This window comes from Pyricularia pennisetigena, chromosome 1, assembly GCF_004337985.1.
Source record: "Pyricularia pennisetigena strain Br36 chromosome 1, whole genome shotgun sequence".
NCBI classification, from domain to species: Eukaryota; Fungi; Ascomycota; class Sordariomycetes; order Magnaporthales; family Pyriculariaceae; genus Pyricularia; species Pyricularia pennisetigena.
In genome coordinates, this window is record NC_043740.1 from 3,400,922 (window position 1) to 3,424,759 (window position 23,838).

Sequence of the window (23,838 nt, forward strand, 5' to 3'; positions counted from 1 at the left end):
TTTTTCTCGCAGACAATAGCTTTGCGCAGTCAAGGGCATCGTCTCGTCCGGTATGGAGGTGTTCAACTAAATTAGCTAACTCCAGCACCGCCAAGACCATGCCGACCTCGAATCCACCTCCAGACGATCAGCCCTCGCCTGAAGCTGCGGCTCCAAGCACAGAGTCCGACAAGCAGAGCACTGAAAGTACCGCCGCCAAGGACGATGCCGCCGCCAAGGACAGTGGCACCCCGAAGGAAAGTGGGAACTCGAAGGACAGTGGCGCCTCAAAGGACAATGGCACGCCGAAGACACCCAAACATCGTCGCGGCGTCTCGTCGGGCGGTACCCCGCAGACTGCTCCCCCGATCATCGTGACCACCACGCACGGCGGCGGCAATCGGCAGCGATCCGCGACGCTCAAGCCTCAGCCTACACTGCTGACCGACTTCCTGCTCGGTCGGCAATCGCCCGCCCGCGTGGCCGCCATGCGCCAACAGAGGCTGGACTCGATGGCCGTGCGTGCCGAGATCAAAAAGGAGATGCGTGAGGCCGCCGTCAACAGGCTGGCACAACCAGGCGGCGTCCGTGACCGCGTGCAAAAGTGGCAAAAGAACAACGCCGCCGCAATGCTGGCCGGGAACCCCGAGGACGCAGCGAGCGAGCCGACCGACGTCGCCTTCAACGTTGACGAAGCTAGCGTTACGGAGGAGGACCGGCAGCGCATCAAGTTCAGACAGCAGCACAAGCACAGGAGGAAAAGCTCAGCCAAGCCCGTCAGGATTGAACCCGAACCCAAAGCTGAAGGCGATCAAGAAGCTGTTGAAGACACAGAACCTGCCGCGGAGCCAGCCTCCCCACCAAAGAAAAGAATCGTTAGTGACGAACACTGGATGAAGCGTAGGAGGAGGAGTCCGCCTGGCTCCAGGGCTATAAAAATGAAGGCAGGAGGCGGCCCGACACCTTTGCCAAAGAACTTTCTCCAAAGACCGGCTCCAAATCCGCCCGTGAACAGTAAGATAGCCGCCTGGGCCGCCAAAGTTGAGCCTATGGAGATTCCAACCAAGACCAAAAAATACTACTCAAAATTCGGGGACGCAATAGAGGTAGAGGAAGATGATCTCAGCAGTGCAGTCAGCAGCTCGAGAATTACTGAAGAGGAAGGCAGTCGAGTGCGATCGGCCACGTCCAGGAGATCTGAAGGTTCTAGCGCGAGAACAACTGGAAGAAGCAGCGCAAGGACTCTCGATGATGATGGTATCCGTGTACGCCCAACCCGTTCACAGTCCAGGAAGCCAAAGGATGACGATGACGGTATCAGAGTAACATCCTCCTCGACGCTACCAGACGATGGCATCAGAGTAACATCCTCGTCGACTTTTCAAGACGATGGCATCAGAGTTAGGCCACTGCGGACAAAAGAAAACAGGGAAGATCGCACCCGTTCAAGGTCTAGAAAGCCATCGGGAGAGCGACCGCGGAGGGTCGCGAGCGCACGGCGGGATCAATCACCTTCGACTATATTGCCATCCGAGGTTGATACACTGTCTATCCCGGATACACCTACCAGGAAATCCAGTCGAAAAAGTCCGCCGAGGAATAAGAAGAGCAAACCTCCACCCACGGAGATCACAGAGCTCACACAAACAACCCAAAGTACAGACGCCACTGAGGCAACTGGTGTGACGGAGGCTACCGGCACGTCCTACCTCACTGGAACTACGGGTACCACAGACATGACGGGAACCACGCATGACGACTATCTCTCAGACGATAAGTCCTCAACTGATTACGACAACTCTGATCTTCCGTCCACCGCACCAGCAAAATCCCTGGCCGATATCCCATTCGGATACTCGGCATTTAGCGAGCTTGATCTCCCCATCCGAGGTGATGGGGGAAAGATGCAGAGACCAAAGACACAGAGGTCGCCAAGTTTCAAAGCCACCGCTGTGTTCAAAAAGGTCTACAGCGAGGGGAGGAAGATAATAACTCATACAGTCGCTCCTCCGGAACCTCCGAAGCCGGCGATGAACCAGCCTCCCAACATCGAAAACTGGCTGAGCAGCACGGTTGATCCATTTGTCGAATCACCAGAAGTGGAAAAGGAGGATGTGGAGCAGGAATGGAAAAATGCTGCAAAGAGACGGTCAGATGCAGGCAGAAGGCGGACCAAGGCACCGGAGAGAAGCGACATCTCATCCGAGTCGGCACCGACCGTACAGGAGGAAAACCAGGAAAACAAAGACCCGAAGCCACCAGTCGCCGAGGATAGGACGCCGCAAAGGGAGGCAAGCCAAACTCCACCATCATCCACAGGGCTGAAGCGTAGCGGAGCCACAAGAGGCATGTCTTCGCCGTTGAAGACGGTGCCGAAACCGGCACCCAAGAAGCCGTTCCGGGAAGCCCTCAAAGAAGCATTCCGTGGAGAGTCTGCCGGCCACAAGATCTCACCCAAGAGATACGCCAGCTTTGAGAAAGAAAGGGTACCGGAGCCAGAACCGGAACCGCATGACGAGGACTCAGAGAGGGGCTATCATGCTACGCGCGAGTCTCGAGACCAGCGCAGGAGGTCCTCGGGTTCTCGTAGGTCACAATCACCGAGTTCTTCTCTTACGTACGACAGCCAATCGACGGTGCCTCCGGCGGCGCCCGCAGCCGGTCTGTCTAGAAGGTTAAAACCCCCAACAAATGGGTTTCATGAATTATCTACAATCGTTTCCATGGAGGATTCTATGGCAGGACAATCCGAAGTCGATTCCGTAGTATCCGAAACAACAGTTACACAGACTTCGGACTTTACGAAATTCACGGGCGCATCCTCAGCAACTCGACGAAAATCGACGGTAAAGAAAAGGCTTACGAAGCATTCAGATTTGGTCTCGGTGCTGTCATTACCAGAAGCCGCAGGCGTGCCAACCAGAGCACCGAGTATAAGAGTGGCCCGGAGCTTGCGCAGAAAGACCAGCAAGCTTGAAAACGCAACTTTGGATGACCTGCTACACGAGTTCATCGAGGATGAGAACTTTTACCAACGTGAACTAAGGACGATCGTCGACGGCGTCATTCCTGTGCTGCTCAAGGAAGTCGTCTGCCGCGATACCAGAATCATCCAGGATCTATTTGGTTCGGCCTTTGGCAGTGAAGGCCACGGTAGACCTGCCCCCGATGCCGCGGAGAAGGCGGTGGTCTCGATGGGAGTGGCTCTGGAGAGAATCAACAACCATCACAAGGCGATTCCTTACACTGACCCCAACCTGGTGGCTGTATGGTTGGAGAGGATCGTGCCTATTTACAGCGCCTACTATGATGTATGGCGCCTCGGGTTTCAGGACTTGATTGTCAACCTTGCACCGGCTGCTGGCAAGACGGAGGAGGAAGACTCGCTCGTGAACGCGCTGCCGCGCAATGCGGAGGGCGACGTTGTTAATGACAACGGCGACAGGGTGGATGTGGCCCACCTGCTAAAAAGACCCCTTATTCGCGCCAAGTGGCTTCTCAAGCTGAGCAAGGGACTGCGCCATGTCCTTGGCAGTGACGTTGTGCCAGACCACCTAGTCGACAAGTTCGCAGACTTGCAAGCCAAGGCGCAGCGTCGGCACCGTGAAGAGCAGGCTAGAAAGACAAACGACGATGCCTCCAACACAGACACGAGCCGCGCGCGAGACCTGAGGACACTTCGACCCCTTGACGGCGTCTTCATTGACATGACACGCGAGGTCAATTCCAAAGACGTCTTCTCCCTCGACCTGGCCCACTCGAATGGCCAACGACTCGAGTGCCAGGTCGAGCTGATCTACCGAGACAAACTCACAGATGCTCACGACAAGGGGGACCTTTTGATCAGAGAAAGTGGTCCCACTGGTGTCCAATACCTGCTCTTTGCCCCTATTTCCTGGGAAAACGTGTCGGCTCGGCGTGGTGACGGACAGGGGAGGCTCGTACTCATGGTCCGCGGCACGTATGGACACGATGACTGGTATGAGCTTCTGAACCTGCAAACCGAGTACGACGATGCGATTCCCGAGTGGCTTGAACTGCTGGGCACTGTTCCTCGGCCACCTGCCCCACCAGCAGTGTCAGCTGCAGATCTCATCCACGTTCGACACAGCAGATCGCCCAAGTCCGGCGAGGCGGATGTGCCTGTTGGGGCTCAGAAGTTTAGCCGAACGCTTCCCTCGGTGCATGGGGAGGGTTCGCCGCAGACCCCAAGCCGCTATCATCACGTTCGTAACCGCAGCGTCCCAACAACCCCCACACTCGCTGGAGACGCCACGCCCAAGTCTCGGTCACCAAGCGTTAGCCACTCGCCAGACTCGGACCGAACACCAACCCAGTCCACCTACGCCCCATCGCCCGAGTCCGACCGCGAAAGCCGCAGCAAGTCGGCAAACTCCACCCCAGTCCGGGAGGATGGCGCCCCGCCACCTCCTGTCCACAGGACGTTCACGTCCAAAAAGCCCATGGCCGTCGAGCTCCCACCGCCCGCTCGTGTCAAGCGCCATGGCTCATCTCCCCTCAAGCACGAATATCGACCATCAGACGTGTCATCAGAGTCATCGGAAGAGGAGGACGACTCTGATACGGAATCCTCTTACTCGGACTCCCTCTCCTCGGGTGACGAACTGGAGGACGACGAGGTTCCTGACACGGAGCCTGGCATCAGTATCAGGAAGCCAGAATTCAGCTTCAACCCCAATGCATCGGTTCTGTCCGATGACAGCATCACACCATCGGCCTCGGCATCTCAAGTGGACCTTCGAGGTCCTGATAGACTAGACGAACCAGTAAAGGCCGTTGCTACAATATCATACTGGTCTAACAAGCGCGGCCGGTGGAAGGAGGTCCGCTCGGATGCCTGCAATGTCAGCATCACCCCAGGACTGCTCGAGGTGCACCCGATGACTGTCGACCGTCCTATGGGCTCTGAAATGATGGGAAGAACGGATGCCGGCGCCGATGTACCTCTTATCGCGCTCGATCTGACGCCCCTGGTCATGATCCGAAAGAGCACTGCGATCGACCTTGAGATCCGCTCGCCGGTGCGATCCTACTCGAAGCTCAGCGGCATCGACGGCATAATCTTCCGCTTCCGTGCCTTGTCCCCTATGCATCTAGAGCACCTGTACGCAGCGGTGCACCATTCTCGCATGAACAATGCCAAGTTCCGGGCGCTCGAGGAGGAGGCGCGGTTCAGGTCGTTTGGCCAAGGTCAAGGCCACGGCCAGCAGGCGACCAGCGCCAGCGGGAGCGGCAAGAGGTCCTGGTTCGGGCGCAAAAACAGCTACCGCGCGTCGACGCGGGCGCCGAGCCAGAGCCAGCAAAGCGGTAGCGGCTCCTCGGGCATTTCAATATCTGCATCGAGCTTCCTGAAGCGACTGACGGGTGGGTCTGGCCTCGCCTTCAACATTGACAAATCGTCGCTTCAGCAGCAACAGCGCGACAGCAGGCCCAGCAGCGCGGCCGGCCCGGCGTCGATGTACACGTCATCCTCGTCGGGAAGGGACGGCAACACTCCGCCCAGATCACCCAGCGTCAGCATGGCGTCGTCGCCGAACCGCGGCATCCTGGCCTGCGGCGGGACGACAGACCTCCGGATCAGGTGCCACCTCCTCGTATCGGCAAACAAGTGGGAGGACAACGGCAACTGTCTACTCTCGATATCGCGGCCGCCACCGGGGGTGCGGCAGGAGCTGCGCGTATACCACGGCATGGAGAAACGAATCCTGGTGACGCAGATCCCAAAGAAGTCGATACTTATGCCCAGGTCGGACGAGGCCTCGGTGCCACCCAAGGTCATACTCGACGTCGTCCTGGGCAGCCGCTGCTTCAGCATGCTGGGCACGAGGGGAATCATCCTCAACGTGTGGGAGGACCTGCGCGACGACCAGAACCGGATCGGCAGCGCGCCCGCCGAGGGCGCGCTGAGCGGGCGCGTCAAGAAGTGGTGCTTCCAGTGTGCCAGCGCGGTCGAGGCCAACTGGATCTTTGGGCTCGTCGCGAGGGAGGTGGAAATTCCATAGAAGATGGGAATTTTTCGTTTGCGCGCATTTTGCTTTGGTCAAACATTGTTTGTGACCTTATTTTTTTTTTCCAACCCTTTTCAATTGTTTTTTTTTTTTTTTTTCTTTATTTTCTATTTTTTGTGCTCGATACCCATTACTTGTTTCATGTTGCTGTTCCTTTTGAACGCATATTCATATTGTCGTTTTACTATATACTGTCACTTGTTTTGTATTCTGGTAAAGCATGGTATTCTGGCTTGGACACTGAGGTGGACGAAAGGAGGGGATGCTGATCGAAGCCGAAAGTCTTGTTTCTTCTTTACACTTTTTTCTTCTCTCTCTCTCTTGTTGTTTTTATTACTAGAGCATTCTTCCTGCATTGTTTAGACTGGCATCGATGGGGTTTCGAATTCGGGCGACGGCGTACTGGCGGCGACAGCCTGGACTTATCATTATTATTTTACTGTAAATACAACTTTGATGACTCTTTATGCGGCAGAACTGTTTGCTCTCGATTCGTGTTTTAACTAATTATGTATGAATATGGCTATGGAGAAGAAGTTTACTCAAAAGAATATGCTCAAAGTTGTCCGGGAATTGAGATCCTTTGGTGGGTTTCTTCTGTTTCACACAAATCTGGTGAAACTCAAAACTGCTAGTGAACCAACGAAGCAATACGTATGAATGGGTAACAAAATAGTGCAAAGATGCATCAAATATCTCATCCACCACATGTGGGTATAATTGTCTTTGAGACTATACCATCCCGGGAGTTGCGTACAGAGCCATATCGTTGCGGGAAATACAAAAGATGGACGCTGCAAAATGTTCGACACTATCTGTATAGATGAATACTTGTTCAATTTCTCAACGTCTCTTTTTTTTTTTTTTTTCCCAACACTTCTTCTACCGAAAAGATATAGATAGGCACATGGCGTGCAGAGATACTAACAGCTTACACTACAGGCAATCCACAATGTGACAATTTAACCCCCTGAATTTATTTATGATGCAAGCCTGGATGCCTGAAGGTTGAAGTCAATTTGTACGTTGCTTTTCAGCCCACTATCACATGATTCTACGTCTTGACCAGGCTCCCACGTCAGATGATGCCGAGCTCAGAATGCAGCCCATCCCATCGTCAATAAGGTGCTGGCTGGGGTGGGGCCCATACTCGATTCCATTATGGGCAATCCGAGACGAAAGAAATTGACTCCTCGGCATAAAGAAAACAAATCATTGGCACAATTGAAGGATTAAAAAAAGAAAAAAAAATGGCGGCCGCTCCCATCACGCGTGAGCTGCTAGGCAATACCTTCACCTTTACCACCGACTGCTTCTCGGTGACGTCGTCCGGCGGCAACGTGCACCGCCGCTACAGTCCCTCGGAGCTGCGCGACCACTTTGACGCTGGCGAGGACCGGCCCGCGCACTGGTACGAGGCGCAGCTGCGCCACTACCAGCTCCCGCCCTCAAAGGTCAAGGGCACCGCCAAGCTGAGGCTGCTCGAGGCCGTCCGCCGCGGCGACCTGGCCGTGCCCGGCGAGCTTGCAAAGCTCGAGAGGGACATGCGCAGGGAGTGGACCAGGGCCAGCAAGGCGGGTGCGGGTGCGGGTGCGGCAAAGTCGGCTTCGTCGGCCGCAGGGCAGAAGAAAAGAAAAGCGGCGGCGGCGGCGGCGGATGATGATGATGATGATAATGGTGACGACAATGGAACTCCCAGCTTCCATGTCACGGTTACTGGTGCTGATGGTAGGGCTGTTAGCGTCACTGTCACCAGTGCGGCGGCCTCGTCGTCGTCAACTCCTGCAAAGAAACCAGCAGCACCCAAGAAGGGCGAGACGGAGCCTAAAATAGCCGCGGCTAGGGCCCCAACGAAGATCAAGACGGAGCCTAAAGCTACTCCGCCTCCAGCTGCAAAGAAGGTCAAGGCCGAGCCCAAAGCGGCCACGTCTTCAGCTGCTGCTCCGGCCGCAAAGAAAATCAAGCAAGAGCCCAAGGAAGACACCACGCCAGTCACAAAGAAGAAACCCACCCCCAAGAAACCAGCAGCTGTGCCTTCTCCTCATCCCGCCGAGGACGTCGGGTTTCCGCCGCGACCAGAAGCTAGCGATAGCCCACGCGTCAAGCCCCGGCCGGATCCGAGCAGCCGCAAACAACTGGCCGGAAGGACGAAGCAGACGGCTCGCAAAACCGTTTCCAGTTCCAGCGCTTTGCCGGCCCGAGAAGCCGGTTCTGCATGCGCAGAGTCGTCCGCTTCGGCATCCAGAGCACCCCATGTGGTCCCGAAGCCGCCAGCGAGCAGCCGCATGCGGCTGGGCCCTAGGACAAAACAGACCGCCCGGAAGAGTGCTACATCTTGTACATGGCCATCGAGCGACTGCGACTCGGAGGACGAAAATGACAATCGAGAGTCCTACGATAGTCCTGACCAAAATCTAGACGACTGCAACGAAGACGGCGAGAATGTAGGCTACGACAAATACGACGACGATGACGACCCGCCGCCCCCATACCCCGGCTCCCCCAGACCGGAGCCCGAGCCTATGGACTGGACACCGACGCCAGCGAGCAGCAACCACGCCGCCGCGCCCCTGGGCCTCCTCAACGGCCGGTACGAGATTTTAAGCTCGGACACGCCGCCGGGCTACAGGCCTGATCACCCGGCGAGGCAGACCATGACGCTGACGCTGGACGGCGACGCGCTCTGGATGTGGTTCAACCTCGGCTTCCTCGAGGGCGTGGGCCGCACCGACAGGCGGCCGTACGAGACGTCCCGCCACCGCACGTTTGGCTGGTTCGGCCACAGCGTGCATTACCGCCAGGCGTTTGCGGGCGGTGGCGGCGGCGGCAGGGACGACGGGGCCATGGACGCGCGGCTCGACTTTGTCGGCGGCGGCGTCGTGCGCGGCGAGGTCGAATGGGTCAACCGCCAGACCACTTGCTTCGAGGCCCGGCGGCTGGACGGCCAAGGCACCAGGAGCGACATATCGTCCAGAGAGATGCGGGATATTTTTGAGCGGTTGAGGGCCGGTGTTGCTTTGTAGGGCGAAGAGCCGCAAAGAGAAATGTCATGTTTGGGATCTTTTACTTTTTACTCTGTACAAAAAAAAAAAAAAAAAAAAAAAAAAAAAAAACCATAAATACAACCCAACCGCCTACCTCCCCATCACTCGACCCTCCTCACCCTGCCCGTCTCGACCTCATAAACCCACCCGCTGACGGCGACATGATCCGGCACGGCCCTGGACGCCTTGAGGAAGGCGACGTCGTCCCTGACGGCCTGCTCGAGGTCGGAAAACTCGAGAAAGTCCAGGCCGGCCAGCTCGGCGGCGGCCTCGGCGCCGTAGCGGTCCCGGACCAGCGCGTGCGCCTGCTCGCCCGTGAAGGTCAGCATGCCACAGCCCGTGTGCTTGACCAGCAGCACCTCGCGTGTGCCCAGCAGCAGCTGCGAGATGACGACGGACCGCAGCCCGTCGCGCGCGCTGGCGCCGGCGTTGCGGATCACGTGCGCGTCGCCCAGCGAGATTCCAAAGGCCGCGGCTGGGTCGATGCGGGCGTCCATGCAGGTTACTTTTTTTCGCATTTGGAGTTAGCCCGGAGGAGGGTGTGTTTCCTGTGCACTTAGACGGATGCCATGTGTTTGGGAGGGGAAATGGTTTTTTTTTTTTTTTTTTTTTTTTTTTTTTGTTTTCCCTTCGACTGCACTACGAACCCATCTCGTCCAACAGGGCTTATAGGCCAACTTACAAACCAAATACTTCTTTGCGGGAGGAAGCTCGAGGTGACCCTGAGTAAAGTTCTTGGCATACTCGTCGTTCTTCTCTGCCAGGTTCTGCTGGTTCGGAGTTGCCATTTTGAGCGACGGTAATGATTATGTTATAAATAAACCAAACTGTTTGTTGTTGTATGTAGACTGAGTCGCGTCTTTGCAGCCAAGGCTTGCACCGACTCGGATCTGATCTTGACTAGCAACAAAGAAATAAAAAAGGCAGATGTGTATTAATAAAATAATATCGATATTAAAAAAAACAAAAAAAAAAAAACAAATAATCTGAACTTGGGGATCCAAAGGCCTCGGTCCCTCCGTGGAGTCAAATCAACCCCTCGCCAAGTCTTCAAGGGGGGCATCCACGAGCCAATAGAGACAAACGCAGATTCTGCAATAGTGCAACGGATTAATGTATCACGCATTCCTCGTCAAAGCTTGCGCCATTATTTTTGTGCGAGCCTGGTATTCCTTTAAGGAGATTGGATACCTCGATACATGCCACATAGTAAATAGTCATGTCAGTTGCAGGACTACTATGACGAGCAGGGAATTTGTTGCCAGGCAGTATTTTCGGATCGAATATGGATTGAAACCAGGTACAGGGTAAGTAGGCAAATGTAAATTGAGGATCTTGAGGTCATGAATGATGAATTGCTTGGTGGTCGATGTAGGTATGACTACCAATATGCTTCTTGTTTGCCTAAAAGCAAACAAAAAAAATAATAATAAAAAAAAAAACTTGAACCACGGAGGTATCGAACACAAGCACAAAAGAACAAAAATGAAAGCAGATGATTGAATCTCCGATATCGGGAATCGAACCCGAGTCGCCGCGGTGAAAACGCGGTATGCTAACCCCTACACCATACCGGATTAGATGCTCTTGGTTGATAATTGGCTGTGCAAAAGAGTTTAAGTACCTACTAGAGTCCTAGCAGGATCCTCACCCGAAATCATGCGGGCAAGATGGACAGGCTGGTGGTGTGAATGCTAGTCATGCGGGTTTGACGGATCCTCTTGGAAAGTTTTTTCTCGTCTGCCACCATCGCAGTAGCCCATGTCGTCTGGTCCCGCGGCTGGCAGGGACAAAACGACGCTAACGTTGTATCCCCCAGTTGTGGCATGCAAAGTTGTGGTGGCGCCTCGTTGCGTGAAGTCGTGGATTCATTTCACTTGCGTAGACGGAGAATGATTAAAAAGTGCCGTGAAATGCAAAGAAAAAGGGGTCGACCGAATTGTAACAAAGCTGGACTTTGGTAGTAGAATACGTGAGAATAACTGACCGAAAAGACTGTGGGATCGCATGCGTTTGATGTTGGATGCGAAAGGGAACGAAAAGGCTAGGGATCAAATCCACAATGCAGCGATGACACAACCAAAGACCAAAAAGAAAAAAAGACAGAAAAATAGTTCCCGGCCGCGGTCGTGGTAGGCTTGTGTGTTCTGTTCTGGCCGAAAACATGTAGCAAACACCGTTCAATGGGACAAGCAAAACAACCTGCCGGTTGGCGCACCCATAGAAATAACCCACCCTCTCACGTTGTTGTCACTTTCAACTTGACCTAAAGGAGAGTCGATAATGATAAAAGCTTGTTATCGCCCCGTTGAGATATACAAGGCACCTGCGACCCTTTGCGGATCTATAAAATCTATGCAGTGGTATTGAAAGGGGTGTATGACTGGCCGAAGAACAGCCAGAATAAAAACAAATGAGTACTAATCTAGGGCACAATATGGACCAACAAAAACCCCATTGCAGAAAGAAGAAAAAAGAAAAAAAAAAGGGCCGAAAAAAAAAAACAAAGCTTCGCTGGATACACGCCTCGTATTACAGGTATTCACCTCCCACCCTCAAAAAAAAAAGTTTAGTGTACCCGATATGACAGCCCTGCTGCCTCGCTAAGTTTGTGTTCTACGACTTGCCGGCCTCGGGGACATTGGGGGCGTTTGCCGCGGTCTCTGCGGCCGCCGACTTGTCGTCCTTCTTGCCCTGGGTCTTGTCGTCCTTCTTGTCCTTTTCCTTTTCCTTCTTGTCCTTCTTCATGGCCGCCTCGGCGACGAGCTGCTCAAAGGCCATGTAGTCGCCCTCTTCCTCAGGGGTTCGTGTAGCCTGTGGTGTTTTGGGAAGGGGACCATGTTAGTGTTCATGATAAAGCGCAGGAGAGCAATACCAGGGGGAATTGAAAAAAAAAAAAAAGACAACGAGTCAATACATACCTTTGCGCAGATGTCGCCGACAATCACCAACGCCTGAGCCCTCTCCAGCCTCTTGGCCAACGGCACCTTCTTGTCGTTGAGCACGGCGTCGCACACCTCGCGCAGCACGCTCTGGATCTCAAACTTGCTCCCCCTCCAGGCGGCCGTCAGGATCTTGCCCGTGACTCGCCTCTCGTACTCCATCTTCTTCTCGTCGGTCCACTCCTCGCCGCCCTTCTCCTCGGCGCGCGCCATCTCCTCCATGCTCTGCTGCGCATCGATGGCCGAGCTGATGGTGTTCCACGTCTCCTTGACGATGGTGCCCTTGTCCTTGATCCGGCTGAAGAAGCCGCTGATGCCAAACAGCTTCTGGCTCCGCAGCAGGCTCGTAGCCTTGGCCACGTAAGTCTGTCCGATGGCGTGCAGGATGTCGAGGCCAAACGACTCCATCTTGAGGTTCTCCACCTCGAGCCGCGTCTTCTCCTTGAACGCCGCCGTCACGTCTGGGCCCTTGTCCGTCTCGGTCCAGATGCTGATGCGGTCGATGAGCTTCTGCGCCAGCGTGTCCACCCTCTCCTGTCGGATCCGCGCCCGCTCCCGCTCGTACGCCGCCAGCTGCTCTCGCTGCTCCTTGCTCAGGCTCGCCTTCTTGCCCTTGGCCCGCAGGTTCTTCTCCTCCTCCGTCGCGCCCAGCGCCCCGTCCGACGAGTCTGACGGCCGGTCCATCAGCGCCGGCCGGAGCGGGATTGCGTGCTTTCCGGGCGTTGACCGGCCCGACGGTCCAGGTGTTGATGTGCGAGATGGTGTCGGCGATGGGCTGGGCTGCGCAGCCCCGGCCGCGGCAGGTGCTGTGGCGCCCGTCTTTTCCTCTTCGACTACTACCGTCGGCGGTGGCGGTGCCGGCGCGCCGGTGCTGTGGTCTGCGGCGGGGGCAGCGCCAGTCGCCGCGCCCGTCTTCATGCTCTCCTTCGTCGCCTCCTCAGTGCCGGGGAACTCTGCATCCTTGGTACCGGCAGCGGTGCCCGCAGCACCAGCAGCACCGCCTGCGGCAGCAGCGGCAGCGGCAGCCTCCTCGGCCTCCTGCTCCTCGGCGCTGAGCGTGATGTCCATTGTGGCGGTCAGGTCCTTCATGAGGCTGATCTCACCGATCCAGTCGACAAAGGCATCACCGCCAAAGATGCTGGTGAAGAACTCGGCCGGGTCGGCGAAGCCCTCGGTCGGCTTGGCGTGGTCCTTGCCATACTTATCGTAGGCCTTGCGCAGGTCCTGGTCAGACAGCACCTGGTACGCCTCGCCAATCTCCTGGAACTTCTCGTGCGCCTTGGGGTCGTTGGGGTTCTTGTCCGGGTGGTGGACTATGGCGAGCTTGCGGTACGCCTTTTTGATCTCGAGCTCCGTCGCCGTCGGCTGCACGCCGAGCGTGTCGTAGTATGCGGTGTCGACGACCATGACGGGCGGTCCTAGTTTGGGGAGGTTTTTGAGCCTGTCGCGAGGGAATCAAACGAGAGCTGGGTAAATAAAGTTTATGCCCGGTGTAAATGTAATGGGACGTTGAATGCAGATACAAAGGATGCTGTACGTATGTACTGTCCGTTTGCGAGGTAATGAGGTTCAGGTGGTTAAGGGGTCGTAGATAAGGTAGTGAGTGGTAGTTGAATGATTAAACGATTTTAGTCGTCCTGGTCGCCCCCAGTCGATTTCGTAGACCGAGAAAAAAAAGTAATAACCCCTGCCTCGTAAATCTCGGCCTTAAATTTTGGCGGGGTAGCAGTCTTGGGAGGGTGACGTGGACGCGGTAGGCGAAGTTTGACCGACAAATTGGAAAGCAAAATGGGTGACGACGGGTCTTTTGTCTACTTTAGAGTCTAGACTAGGTAGGAGCTTGAGAATCTTGAATAATAGGTTGCAAGCAAGATGGAAAAATACCAAAAATACAGCACGAAACAAAAATAGTAGCTACGTATTGGGCAGAAGGCAGGCCACTATTCTTGCCATTAGGAAGCAAAAGCCAACTCTTCAGCACATGTCTTAATTTGCATTGCTTCTGATTCTCTTTAGTCCGATAAAGAAGATAGCCACCGCACAACACCTATGGATTTTTTTTTTTCTTTTTTTTTCTTTTTTCTCTTTTTCCCCCCCGTTTACTGCATAGGTAATACCACATGATTCTTTGAGCATTACGTCGTTGCCTTGTCAAATACAATAGTACACTGCTATGCGGTACTTCAACCTTGACCTAGCAAATACAGGCATCCGTCATTTTATGCATGGTGGGGCAACGGTAACGCCTTGTGCGGGCCCCAGCTTCTGCGGCCTTCCGCAGTCGATGCTACTGCGTCATCTGTACTTTGATGTCACTTGTCAAAGGGCGGCTGGGCTGCATCACGCCTTGGTAAGAGATCAAGAGAAACCATTCAATATGCAGATATCCATCATTCCACAACCACAACCCCCCCAAGACTAGGTTTCAAATATAGTTCACACTCGACCTGCTCAGTCTTACACAAAGAACCAAAACCTTTTGACATTCCTGCTTCATGTTATTCACCTCCACATATATTCACAATACTGAATATCTTCTTGGGTATCTAAAAGTACAAATAAAAAGAGAAAGCCGGAATCACACCATAGCATGGAATGTTCCGCTTTCCTTGGTGACTGTAATGGTTACCGATAGGTGAACAAAGGAGAATGTTGTTCGGTATAGACAAGGGATCTCAGCATTCGGCTCTGGTGAGACGAATATGAATGCGGAGAGAGAAATTGATCCCTGAGATTGCGAGGCGACAAGAAAATCGCAGAGAGAACTGACTGAACGCGCTATCATGTCGCGTCTTCCCAGTCCTGACAATGCATAAAACCGCCCGCTATGATGTGAATTAAATAACACAAAAGCCCAAATAAACGCCTGTCCCGTATGCAAGAAATGTCGACCCGCAGTCGACTCTGGTCGGAAAGCAAGACGAGGTATTCGCTAGGGGTGGATTTGCCCCCCGGCTTACCAACCAGTCGTGTGCGAATTTGTACAGTGAAGGAAAGGTACCGCAGAGTGGTGATGTGTTGTGACGACGAGCGACATTTGTGATTAACATTGTTGATTCTCAATTTTGCTGTTGTTTGGTTCCAGTTGTTGTTACAGACTTCGCTTAGGGGCGAGTCAAAGAATGCGTGCGACTGATGGAAAACAGAGCGGTTATCCGCCATCGGGGGGCAGATCTATGCCACTATCACGGTCCTGTGGGCCCTTGCCAGTAAATGAAAGATTGTTGATGGTGTCGTCCTCGTGCCCAAAATCGACAACGACAGCTGAATGCATCAGGTCGCCGTCATCATCCTCGTCGTCATTACGCACCAGTACTCGCCCGCCGATCTCGACCTCGCTGACGCGTACCTGGTACTCGAGTGCACGGCGACCCTCCTTGATTAGCTCTTCTGTCCAGCCTAGACAACGCTTGAGGCTCTGGTTGATCTTCTGGCTGTCGATGAGGAGTTGTTGGTGCTTGGTCAGGTCTAGTTGCAGTCGCTTCTCGTCTCGTCTGCGATGTCTTGCGTCGCGTGTTTCCAAAGTGCTCGGGCTCATCTGGCTAGAGCCTGATGCCGACCCGTATTCAGAGTCAGAAAAGTCGTCGGGCGATTCATTAGCGTCTGGATCGTCTTGGTATTCATCCCCTTCGCCCTCTTCGCTCAGATCCTCCAAGCCAAGACTCGAGGGATCACGCAATGGACCTTCGACTGTAGAATCGGAAGCTATCCTCTTGCCTACAGAGGCAAGTGAGAGGCGTCCGGAACGAGACAACCTCCGATAGCGCCGCAATTCTGCAGTCTGTTTCCGCAACTGACGCTCAAGTGTGCGGTTGATGGCTTCAAGGCTGGCGTTTGTGATTTCAAGATCTTGCACTTTGCGCTCGCGGCGAGCGTTGCTAACAAGTTCGTCCACAGCATCCTTCTCCTTCGCCTGAGTGCTGCTTATACTATCCAAAGATTCGTCTGGGTCGATATCATCCTCGCTCTCGGCCTCCGTCTCCTCGATAAAATCATCTGCGGCCTGTAAAAGGCTTGCAAAGCCCATGGCAGGGCCAGCTACGCCAAGTCCCGTGAGTGAACCTGACGATGTCTCTGATGGTGAACGAGGAGCAAGCCCACGGCCAGCTGCATCTGACATTGCCGTTAACGAACGGTTGCGAGCATGTCCTGGGACGAAAAAGCCGCTACTGCTCGAGATAACGGGCGACGTCTCATGACTTGGCCTGATGGCTGCTAAACTTGGTGACATGGTATAGCCGTTCATAGGTGGGGTCGGATGACTAGTAGGCGGCTGAGAGAGGACTGGAGCTTTTGGAACAGAATAAAAAGGCTGCTTCAGGGGCGATACAGGTCGCTGCGCGCCGTATCCGATGGCAGAGGGTGCGGCTGCTGCAACGCTGGCAGGCCGTCCAGGGACTCTTGAAGTAGATGACATTGAAGACCCCGGTCGCGACACAGAAACAAATCCGGGCTTCGATGCTGTTGGTGTGACATCTGGTACACCGTTGGCATACATAAACTTGCTGGAGATTCCGGCATCAGAAGTCGGCCCTAAACTAGGGCTAAAGGTAGCAGACTGTGGGGATGCGAGTGGTGGCCCAGGTGAGGGCTTCGGGGGCAGTGTGTCGCCATTGGCATAGCAAAAGGTGGATGCCTTCTGCAACGGCTGAGGCGCCCTCGCAAGTGGCGGTGCTGACGGCGGTGGTTGATTTTGGCTTCCGACTGGACCCTTGACGCTGCTGGCGTAAAAAAACTTGGATTCAGGCGCGCTTGGCCGGGCAATAGTCGGTCGCCCGGAATCTGACGGTGCAGGACTAAATGATACGATAGGCCTCCTAGGACCACTGCTGTCTATCGGAGCCGTGATGCTCGATCTTGGATCCCAAGATGGCTCTTGCTGTTCTGCCTGTGGAGTACCGGTCGGAGTCGAGTTGGTGCTGTCGACCCGAGATTGCCTCGGGCCGGATCGAGGCGTGACGTTCGTGTAGCCGATTAATCCCGAAGCAGGCGATACGGTATCGTCCCTGAGGGGCTCAGAGATGCCCAGGGACGACTCCGGTCTGCTTGCCGCACTTCGTCTCGGTAGAGGAGTTGAATATGCAGCCAAAGGACGTTGTTGTTGTTGTTGGGGTTGAGGCGTGCTGGTCGGTGGTTTGGCCCCCGCGATTTTGGGTGTTAAGGGAGCCCGTGGTGCCGGCTTTGCCAGCGTGGGCATTTGTGGTTGCCGCGGATTGTTAGCCGGCGGCATCTTGGCCGATGTGGCAAGCCTGGGAGAAAGTCGTGGTTGCTGGGCTGCTGCCGCCAGTGCAGGAGTACGCGAAGCAGCGACGGCTACAGGCGGCGGCGCAACATTTCGATCTCTGGGCTGTAGAGGATTGCGAGAGGGCTTTGCTGGCAGCGAGTTGCTGGAGCGAATAACAGGCCTTGAGGAAGTGGCTTTCGTTGTTGTGTTGGTCGAGGTTCGACTTGTGGTTAATAATCGGGGTCTCGTATTGATGGTGGAGGTTGTTGTGGTGCTCTTGTTGTTGTTGTCGAGTCTCCTGTTGTTGGTGATTGGCCCAGGCGGTGTGGCGGTCGGGTCGCTGGCCTTGGCAGTTAATTCGAGTAGCGATGGCTTTCGCTTGACAGGATTGACGTTCTCGTCGGCGAGCTTGGTTCCTGGTTTCCTCACACTGGATAATCTCGAAGATGGGCGCGCTCCAGATTTGGTTGTGGAATGAGTGTTGAGAGGTTGATGCATATTGTTTTGCGGCTGTCGGATGCAAAGTTTTGACTGGCTGCAGGTGACATGGCCCAGTTGTTTGCCCCAACCCGCGGCGGATGTTTGGTGGACGGTTTCGCACGCAGTCAGGCAAGTTTGGGTGTGATTCAGTTGGCTGGCTGCCTTTACCTGGTTAATCTCGGGGCTTTTTTGGAAACGAACTTGACCGCTGTAACTTGGCTGGATTAGGTGCCGATCGATACGGGTGCAACAGCGCTGGTGGTTCACAAAAGAACTGAGAATCTTCTCTGCTTCGCGAAAAGTTCGTGAAGCTTGTCGAGGTCCAAGCCAATTCACTGCGAGCACCCAAGTCACGAAATAACAGACAGCAGCCAGCCATGCATTATCAGTCCGTCCGTCAAAAGCCAGGACCATACCAAGCGGATTAATCACTATTCGATTAAAGCCCCCTGTGCCGTCAATTCGACATCTTGCATGTTCTACTAGCCCACATTTAGCACACGGGATGCCAAGTAAACAGCCGCATGGTTTTATTTATTTTGATTGAGTTTTTTTTTTTTTTCTTCTGCTCTCTTACCCCAACTCCAATTTCATTCCGCCTGTTTATCCTTCATGCATTGCACATGGTTGAATACCCCCACTCTGACAGGCCCAGCCTGGTTCGCGTCATGAGGGGACAGAAACCCCTGTCATTTCTTATTATGTCGCCCAGGTCACGGATATTATTGCTACTATCTAGGTAGTCTGGACCTAGTTCAGCGGGGTTCATCCCCTCTCTTGATTACCGTGGTTGCCGGTATGTCTCCTGTTGAGAATTGGGGTTCATGACCAAAAGATTCATGACCACCCTGCGTACTCAATCAACTGACTATCTTTTGCAATGCATACTGGACTCAGTCCTGTGGCTGCAACTCGTGCTCGGTGGACTTTTCAAGACGTGAAAAAGCAAGGACTTTGTGCGCCAAAGATTGACAATTTGTTTTTACCTTTGATGCAGACTCGGTGTCTCAAAGAGAAACATGGAATAATAATAATAATAAAACCCCGGGCGTTTGCTTTACGAATGAGGTAATAGTTGTGCGACAAACAAGAAAAGTAGAATCAACGTCTGGTCGTTTGTGCAGCATTGGGTTGACGTGGTAATTAGTTAGTGCCGAAGAAAGACAACAGACCCCTGCACAAATTTCCAACATGAGTCCAAAATTGAGCAAATCAGGCCACAGACCCCTCCAGCCTGGGCCTTGTATCTTCCCACAAACCACGCGCCGCGCCACGGGAGACATATGCGATTGACTACCACCATCCCATCCGATGCTGCCGTAGCCTTCCCTGAACCGTGCAGGCCTTGTTCTATACGACATCCACAAACCCCTCGCTAATCCTATAATGGGATACGTCGGCGTCTCTCTCATTATCGGCGCCGTCGTCTACTTCATCGCCCGTCCGCCAAGGTCGTTTGTCGACTATCTCCGGTCGTTATGGCTGGCCACCCCACAGCTGCCGCCGTCTCCGAACGCGGAGCGGAAGACCGATGAGAAGCGGAATCCCGGCGACGAGAGCACAGTTCCGCTCGTAAAGGAGGCGGCGTCACCAAAACCACCGCAGCTGGGTGATGCACCAATCGAAAAGACAAAGGATGTGCCAAAATCACCACCATCGATAACTGCAAGCAAGGACACAGAGGAAGACGATGTAGCGACCACGCCCAAGGCCTCGGCAGCGCCGGCAACCGCTGCGGCACCTGTTCCGAGCTTCTCCCTTTCTAGCTCTGACGAAGACAGCATCGCCCCAGCTGCACCACCTCTTCAGGCACCTCCCGCGGCACCCTCGCTATCCGCACCGAACAAACTCCCCCAACCGGGCCTCATGGCGCCGCCCCCGCGCCCAGGGACAATGGCACCCCCTCCACGGCCGGGCGCAATGGCGCCTCCGCCGGCGCGACGCTCCCTCGGTGCACCACAGCCGCCTCGCCTCCCGCCACTGACGCAATCCTCGCCGTCGGCATCCTCGCTGTCGCGCTCGACGCTGCCGATCCCCAGCCGCGGCCCGCCGGGATCTTCCTCGCTCGCCCCACCGCCGACGCATACCAACGCGCCCGCACCCTCCCGGTCCCGCCTCGTAGCCCTCGCACCGGGCCACTCGCCGCTCGACTGGGCGCGCATCTCGGGCCCCAACGCGGACCTGCGCAACCTGCCGCCAAGCACGCCGTACCTGCGCGTGTCGCCGTCCATGCTCAAGCGCCGCAACGGCCGCAAGGGTGCAGACGCCTGGAGCGTCTACAGCGGCCGCGTCTACAACGTCACGCCGTACCTCAAGTTCCACCCGGGCGGCGAGGGCGAGCTGCTCAGGGGCGCCGGCAAGGACGCCACCAAGATCTTTGGCGAGGTCCACCCCTGGGTCAACTATGAGACCATGCTCGCCGCCTGCCTGGTCGGCGTCGCGGTCGGCGAGGGGGAGGGGTCCGAGGACGTCAAGCCCGGTGGCGAGGAGCGTGTGAGCGCAATGGAGGAGATGGACTGAGTGAGATGCTGGGTTTACACAAAACCGATCCACGCCTGGGTTGTTCCAAGGAGTTGTGCCCTCGAGGTGGTGATTTGTTTTGAACTATTTTCATAGCCATGAGCAATTCTTTGCATGTATATACGCCGAGGCAGCTACGGCAAGCAAAGCGGCTGTATGCCAAGTATAGACCTAATGATACCCTTTTCCGCATGTCTGCTGGGTACGACATGCCTAGCATCATGCTCCCATGATATCTGCAACGTTTCCCCATAACTCTAACCCACTCCTAGCTACCTCCGCCCAAATCGAAATCTCCCACCGCCGTCGTCATCGTCGTCGTCGCTGTCACTGGCTTCGACTTGCTTTGCAAGAGCCACCTTCTTTGCCGGCCGTGGATTTGGTATTGAGGTTGCGGCCGCTCGCTTCCCTGAAGCTGCCCTCGTCGTCCGTTGCGACTGCGTCGTAGTGGATACTTCTGTAGAGAGTGCGGCTTGCGTCTGCGTCTGCCTCGTCTGCCGCTGCGAACGCTGGGAGGCGGCCTTCTCAGCCGCCTTGCCCTTCCTGGTGCGTGGCAGAACTGGCTCCTCCTCCTCCTCCTCCTCTTCCTCGGGCTCGACCCGTCTGCTGCCCATCTCCATCAAATCATCGTCGTCTGCGTCATCGCGACTGTCAAGGCCTTTGACTGCCCGTCGACTACTCTTTTGAACAGACACGGGACTCGTCGTTGCCCCGCCCACAGTCGCACTGCTGGCACTCCCCTGTCCTTGGCTCTGCGACTTCTTTCGTGCCAAAGTGGCAGGGTCTTCGAGCCAATACTCATCCCCAATGCCGTACACCTTGTTCTTCTCCTCCACGTAGCCGACCAGAATCCTCTGCGCCGGCGCCCGAGGCCCTGTCCTGTCGCCGCCGGGCACTGCCTTGCGGAATCGCTTAAAGTTTTGCCTCCCGTTCCAGCGCGGGTCCCAGCGGCCGTCGGCAATGTCCTGCTCGCGCGTGCGCGCACCTGATCCCACGTTCCGAACCGGCATCTCGTCAACCAAAGTGAGCTTCCGAATTTCAGCCAGCTGCTCGAGCGTGTAGCCGTCATCCGGCACCTTGTAGCGCTCTTCCTCCTTCTTGACCTTGGCTTCCGTCTCGGCCAATCGCTGCCTTGCCGCGTCGAGCACCTCGGTGTCGATGGCACCTCTGCGAGTCTTGACCGTTGGCTTGTCTTCCATCTGCTCAGGTGCGGGTTCAGGGGCAGCAACGGGGGATTTGGGCGTGACAGCTACTTCGTCGTCGTCATCATCGCTTTCGGGTATTACTGCTTGCCTCAATCTTGATGTTGAACTCTGCGTCGGCTCTACCCGCCGGCGTTTGTTCGTTGTTGTTGTTGTTGTTGTTGTAAGCGGCGCAGAGTCTACCATTTCTTCGTCTTCATCCTCGGGCACTGGCGAGTATGCACGCTTCCGGCCCGATCTTGTCGAGCGGGTGTCACGCATGGCCTCAACCGAGCCTGGTTCTTGAGACTCATAGGCTTGTGAGACGAACATCGGTTGAGAGTATTCCTCCTGCGGCACTGACTGCGGCGCTGACGGTTCGGGTTCAGGGGGCGGTAGCTTCTCGTCGTCATCACTGGTGTCGAAGCCCCGGAATCTGCCCTTCCTCCTTGTGGGTCTCGGTGGTGTCATCTGCAGAGGGGGAGTTGGGCTCCGTCTAATTTCGCCCGCAACTTGCACATCTTCAGCATCTGCAGTTGGCTGCTGAATCTGCCTGCTAGCGGTGGCAGCCTCGACAGCAGGGGTTTGGGCAGTCCGGGCCCTAGTCGTCCGTCTTGCCCGCGCTGGCGGCGCAGTCTCGGCAGGTGTCTCGACAGGCGATGGTTCGAACTCAAGCGGCCGTCTCAGAACCCCAGGCTGAACCGCCAGAATGGCGTCTAGGAACTCACTCGCCTCGATCATGCGATGGTCTAGTCGCTTCATCACCTCGGTGCCAAAGTTCCAAAACCAAGTGCGCAAATCGCCCTCTTTTTTTGGTGCGAAGCGGACGACGACTACACCTTTTCCCTCGCTGCCGTCCTCGAACTCGCCCAGGCCTTTCTCTCCCGCCACTTCTTTGACATAGCGAATGAACTCGTTTGGCTGCGTTTCGAACGGAGTAACCTCGCGTATCATAGCTTTGCCTTTTCCATTCGTGATCATGGGCATTAGGTTTTCGTATTGAGTCTGGTCGTAGAAGATGAACGTGTACCCTTCAAAAATTTCCTTTCTTCGCGGGTCAGGCTCGTAGGTTTCCACTGGTCGCATGCTTGGCTCATCACCACGGGGAGGAAGGTGATCCAGGGGGTTAGGCCAGTTGGTGCTGAAATCCTGCTCCAGCAGGCTAGGGGCGCCATCATCCCCTGGTGCGGCAGCCTCCTCGATCTGCTCGATGAAAGAATCCGTGACGATGTAGCGACCATTTATCAGCGCCTGCAGACCGCGTGGGGTGTTGCGCTTTTTGTGGACGACGTGCGTCGTGTGCTGTACATCAAAATCAGATATGAATTTGATGTCCAGTTGTTCCAGGCTTTCCCTTAGCTTGGACCAGGGGTCCGCCAGCTCCTCACGGTTACTGAAGTTGAAGGTCAGAACCACGGGTTTCCAATTCAATCTATAGATAGTGTTTAATTAGCAAGATCTATCCCATCACCCCTTCAAGGCGTACTAGAGATACCCCTACCGGAAAATTTTGGCAAAGTGGCCCAGCTTGAACGAATTGGAGGCCTCGGAGAGAACAAAGCTCTGTCCCTTGATCTGTTTCCCGTTGACAACGGTGCCGATTTTGGTCTTGAGATCCTCAATGGTAACCTTGGACCGGCTGGTCCGAAGTTCCTACACCGAACGGATTCGGTCAGAAATAGTGAACGATGCCTCAGCGCAGAGGGTGATCAAGGTCATACCCCATGGCCTTCGGGAACTGCGTCAATTTGGATAGTGGCATGTTTTCTTGAGATAGTTTTGTCGGCAACGATTATTGTGTCGCCAGCTATGTTTATTGGCGTGTCAGTCGGACAATTGCGTGAAGCCAAGTCGCGAGGAAACGTGGACATGAACATACCTTCACTGCTACTATCCCCTTTACCACGACCCAGAAGGTACTTCTTTCCAGGCCGTAGCCATATTTGGCGGCCTGCGATTTGGTATTAGCGCTTGACTCGAACTCATACACAGACAATTATAAAGTGATGGTTGTTCACCCTGAAAGACGTCGCCTTCATTCTCAAGAAGCCACATCTTGGCTGTCGTTCATCACAACATTTGAATCATTTGGTGCGAAAAAAAGAAAACCCCTGGACCCAGCGCCTTTGCTCAAAGGCAGTGGTAGCTTCGAGGTTTAAACAGGTGATGCATTGACTTGAACCTTCGAGAGCGGGTGGAGATCAATGTGTTTGGCCAGGCAGCACGCGCACCGCACCGCAATGAACGCGTTGGAGGAGCCAAATCACGTGCTAATCAATCACTGTATAAGTCTGCTGAGTCGAGGAAGTGACGTGCGCCAAGCCAATAAATATCAATCGTACAGGTTGACGGAACATTCTGTTTTCCATCCCAAACTATTTCTCGTCAAGATGCCAGTTTTCGTCTATCGAACAAATGTGAGACGCGCAAACAGCATTA

The 23,838-nt window shown here is 55.0% G+C and overlaps 8 protein-coding genes across 8 annotated transcripts; 3 read left to right on the top strand and 5 right to left on the bottom strand.

Annotated features, from left to right (window-relative positions):
- Positions 1-98: 98 nt before the first annotated feature.
- Positions 99-6,002, top strand: PpBr36_07563 (uncharacterized protein; the record flags this gene model as incomplete). The annotated part of the gene is made up of 1 exon (XM_029894700.1): positions 99-6,002. One exon carries the CDS (start codon positions 99-101, stop codon positions 6,000-6,002), a length of 5,904 nt encoding a protein of 1,967 aa, XP_029748068.1.
- A 1,256-nt stretch (positions 6,003-7,258) lies between these two features.
- On the top strand, positions 7,259-9,031 carry PpBr36_07564 (uncharacterized protein; the record flags this gene model as incomplete). Its single annotated transcript, XM_029894701.1, has 1 exon — positions 7,259-9,031. One exon carries the CDS (start codon positions 7,259-7,261, stop codon positions 9,029-9,031), a length of 1,773 nt encoding a protein of 590 aa, XP_029748069.1.
- Positions 8,458-9,840, bottom strand: PpBr36_07565 (uncharacterized protein; the record flags this gene model as incomplete). The annotated part of the gene is given in 3 exon segments (XM_029894702.1): positions 8,458-8,631; positions 8,648-8,944; positions 9,739-9,840. 3 exon segments carry the CDS (start codon positions 9,838-9,840, stop codon positions 8,458-8,460), a joined length of 573 nt encoding a protein of 190 aa, XP_029748070.1.
- Positions 9,841-11,668: 1,828 nt separating this feature from the next.
- PpBr36_07566 (uncharacterized protein) lies at positions 11,669-13,401 on the bottom strand (the record flags this gene model as incomplete). Its single annotated transcript, XM_029894703.1, has 2 exons — positions 11,669-11,866; positions 11,974-13,401. 2 exons carry the CDS (start codon positions 13,399-13,401, stop codon positions 11,669-11,671), a joined length of 1,626 nt encoding a protein of 541 aa, XP_029748071.1.
- A 1,744-nt stretch (positions 13,402-15,145) lies between these two features.
- PpBr36_07567 (uncharacterized protein) lies at positions 15,146-17,716 on the bottom strand (the record flags this gene model as incomplete). Its single annotated transcript, XM_029894704.1, has 1 exon — positions 15,146-17,716. One exon carries the CDS (start codon positions 17,714-17,716, stop codon positions 15,146-15,148), a length of 2,571 nt encoding a protein of 856 aa, XP_029748072.1.
- A 1,368-nt stretch (positions 17,717-19,084) lies between these two features.
- PpBr36_07568 (uncharacterized protein) lies at positions 19,085-20,218 on the top strand (the record flags this gene model as incomplete). The annotated part of the gene is made up of 1 exon (XM_029894705.1): positions 19,085-20,218. One exon carries the CDS (start codon positions 19,085-19,087, stop codon positions 20,216-20,218), a length of 1,134 nt encoding a protein of 377 aa, XP_029748063.1.
- On the bottom strand, positions 19,162-19,929 carry PpBr36_07569 (uncharacterized protein; the record flags this gene model as incomplete). The annotated part of the gene is made up of 2 exons (XM_029894706.1): positions 19,162-19,460; positions 19,512-19,929. The coding sequence occupies 2 exons, from the start codon at positions 19,927-19,929 to the stop codon at positions 19,162-19,164; spliced, it is 717 nt and encodes a 238-aa protein (XP_029748064.1).
- A 272-nt stretch (positions 20,219-20,490) lies between the features above and the next one.
- PpBr36_07570 (uncharacterized protein) lies at positions 20,491-23,454 on the bottom strand (the record flags this gene model as incomplete). The annotated part of the gene is made up of 5 exons (XM_029894707.1): positions 23,394-23,454; positions 23,279-23,350; positions 23,121-23,206; positions 22,901-23,038; positions 20,491-22,831 (listed from the first exon to the last, which is right to left on the bottom strand). Exons 3-5 carry the CDS (start codon positions 23,159-23,161, stop codon positions 20,491-20,493), a joined length of 2,520 nt encoding a protein of 839 aa, XP_029748195.1. The 5' UTR covers positions 23,162-23,206; positions 23,279-23,350; positions 23,394-23,454.
- Positions 23,455-23,838: the final 384 nt, after the last annotated feature.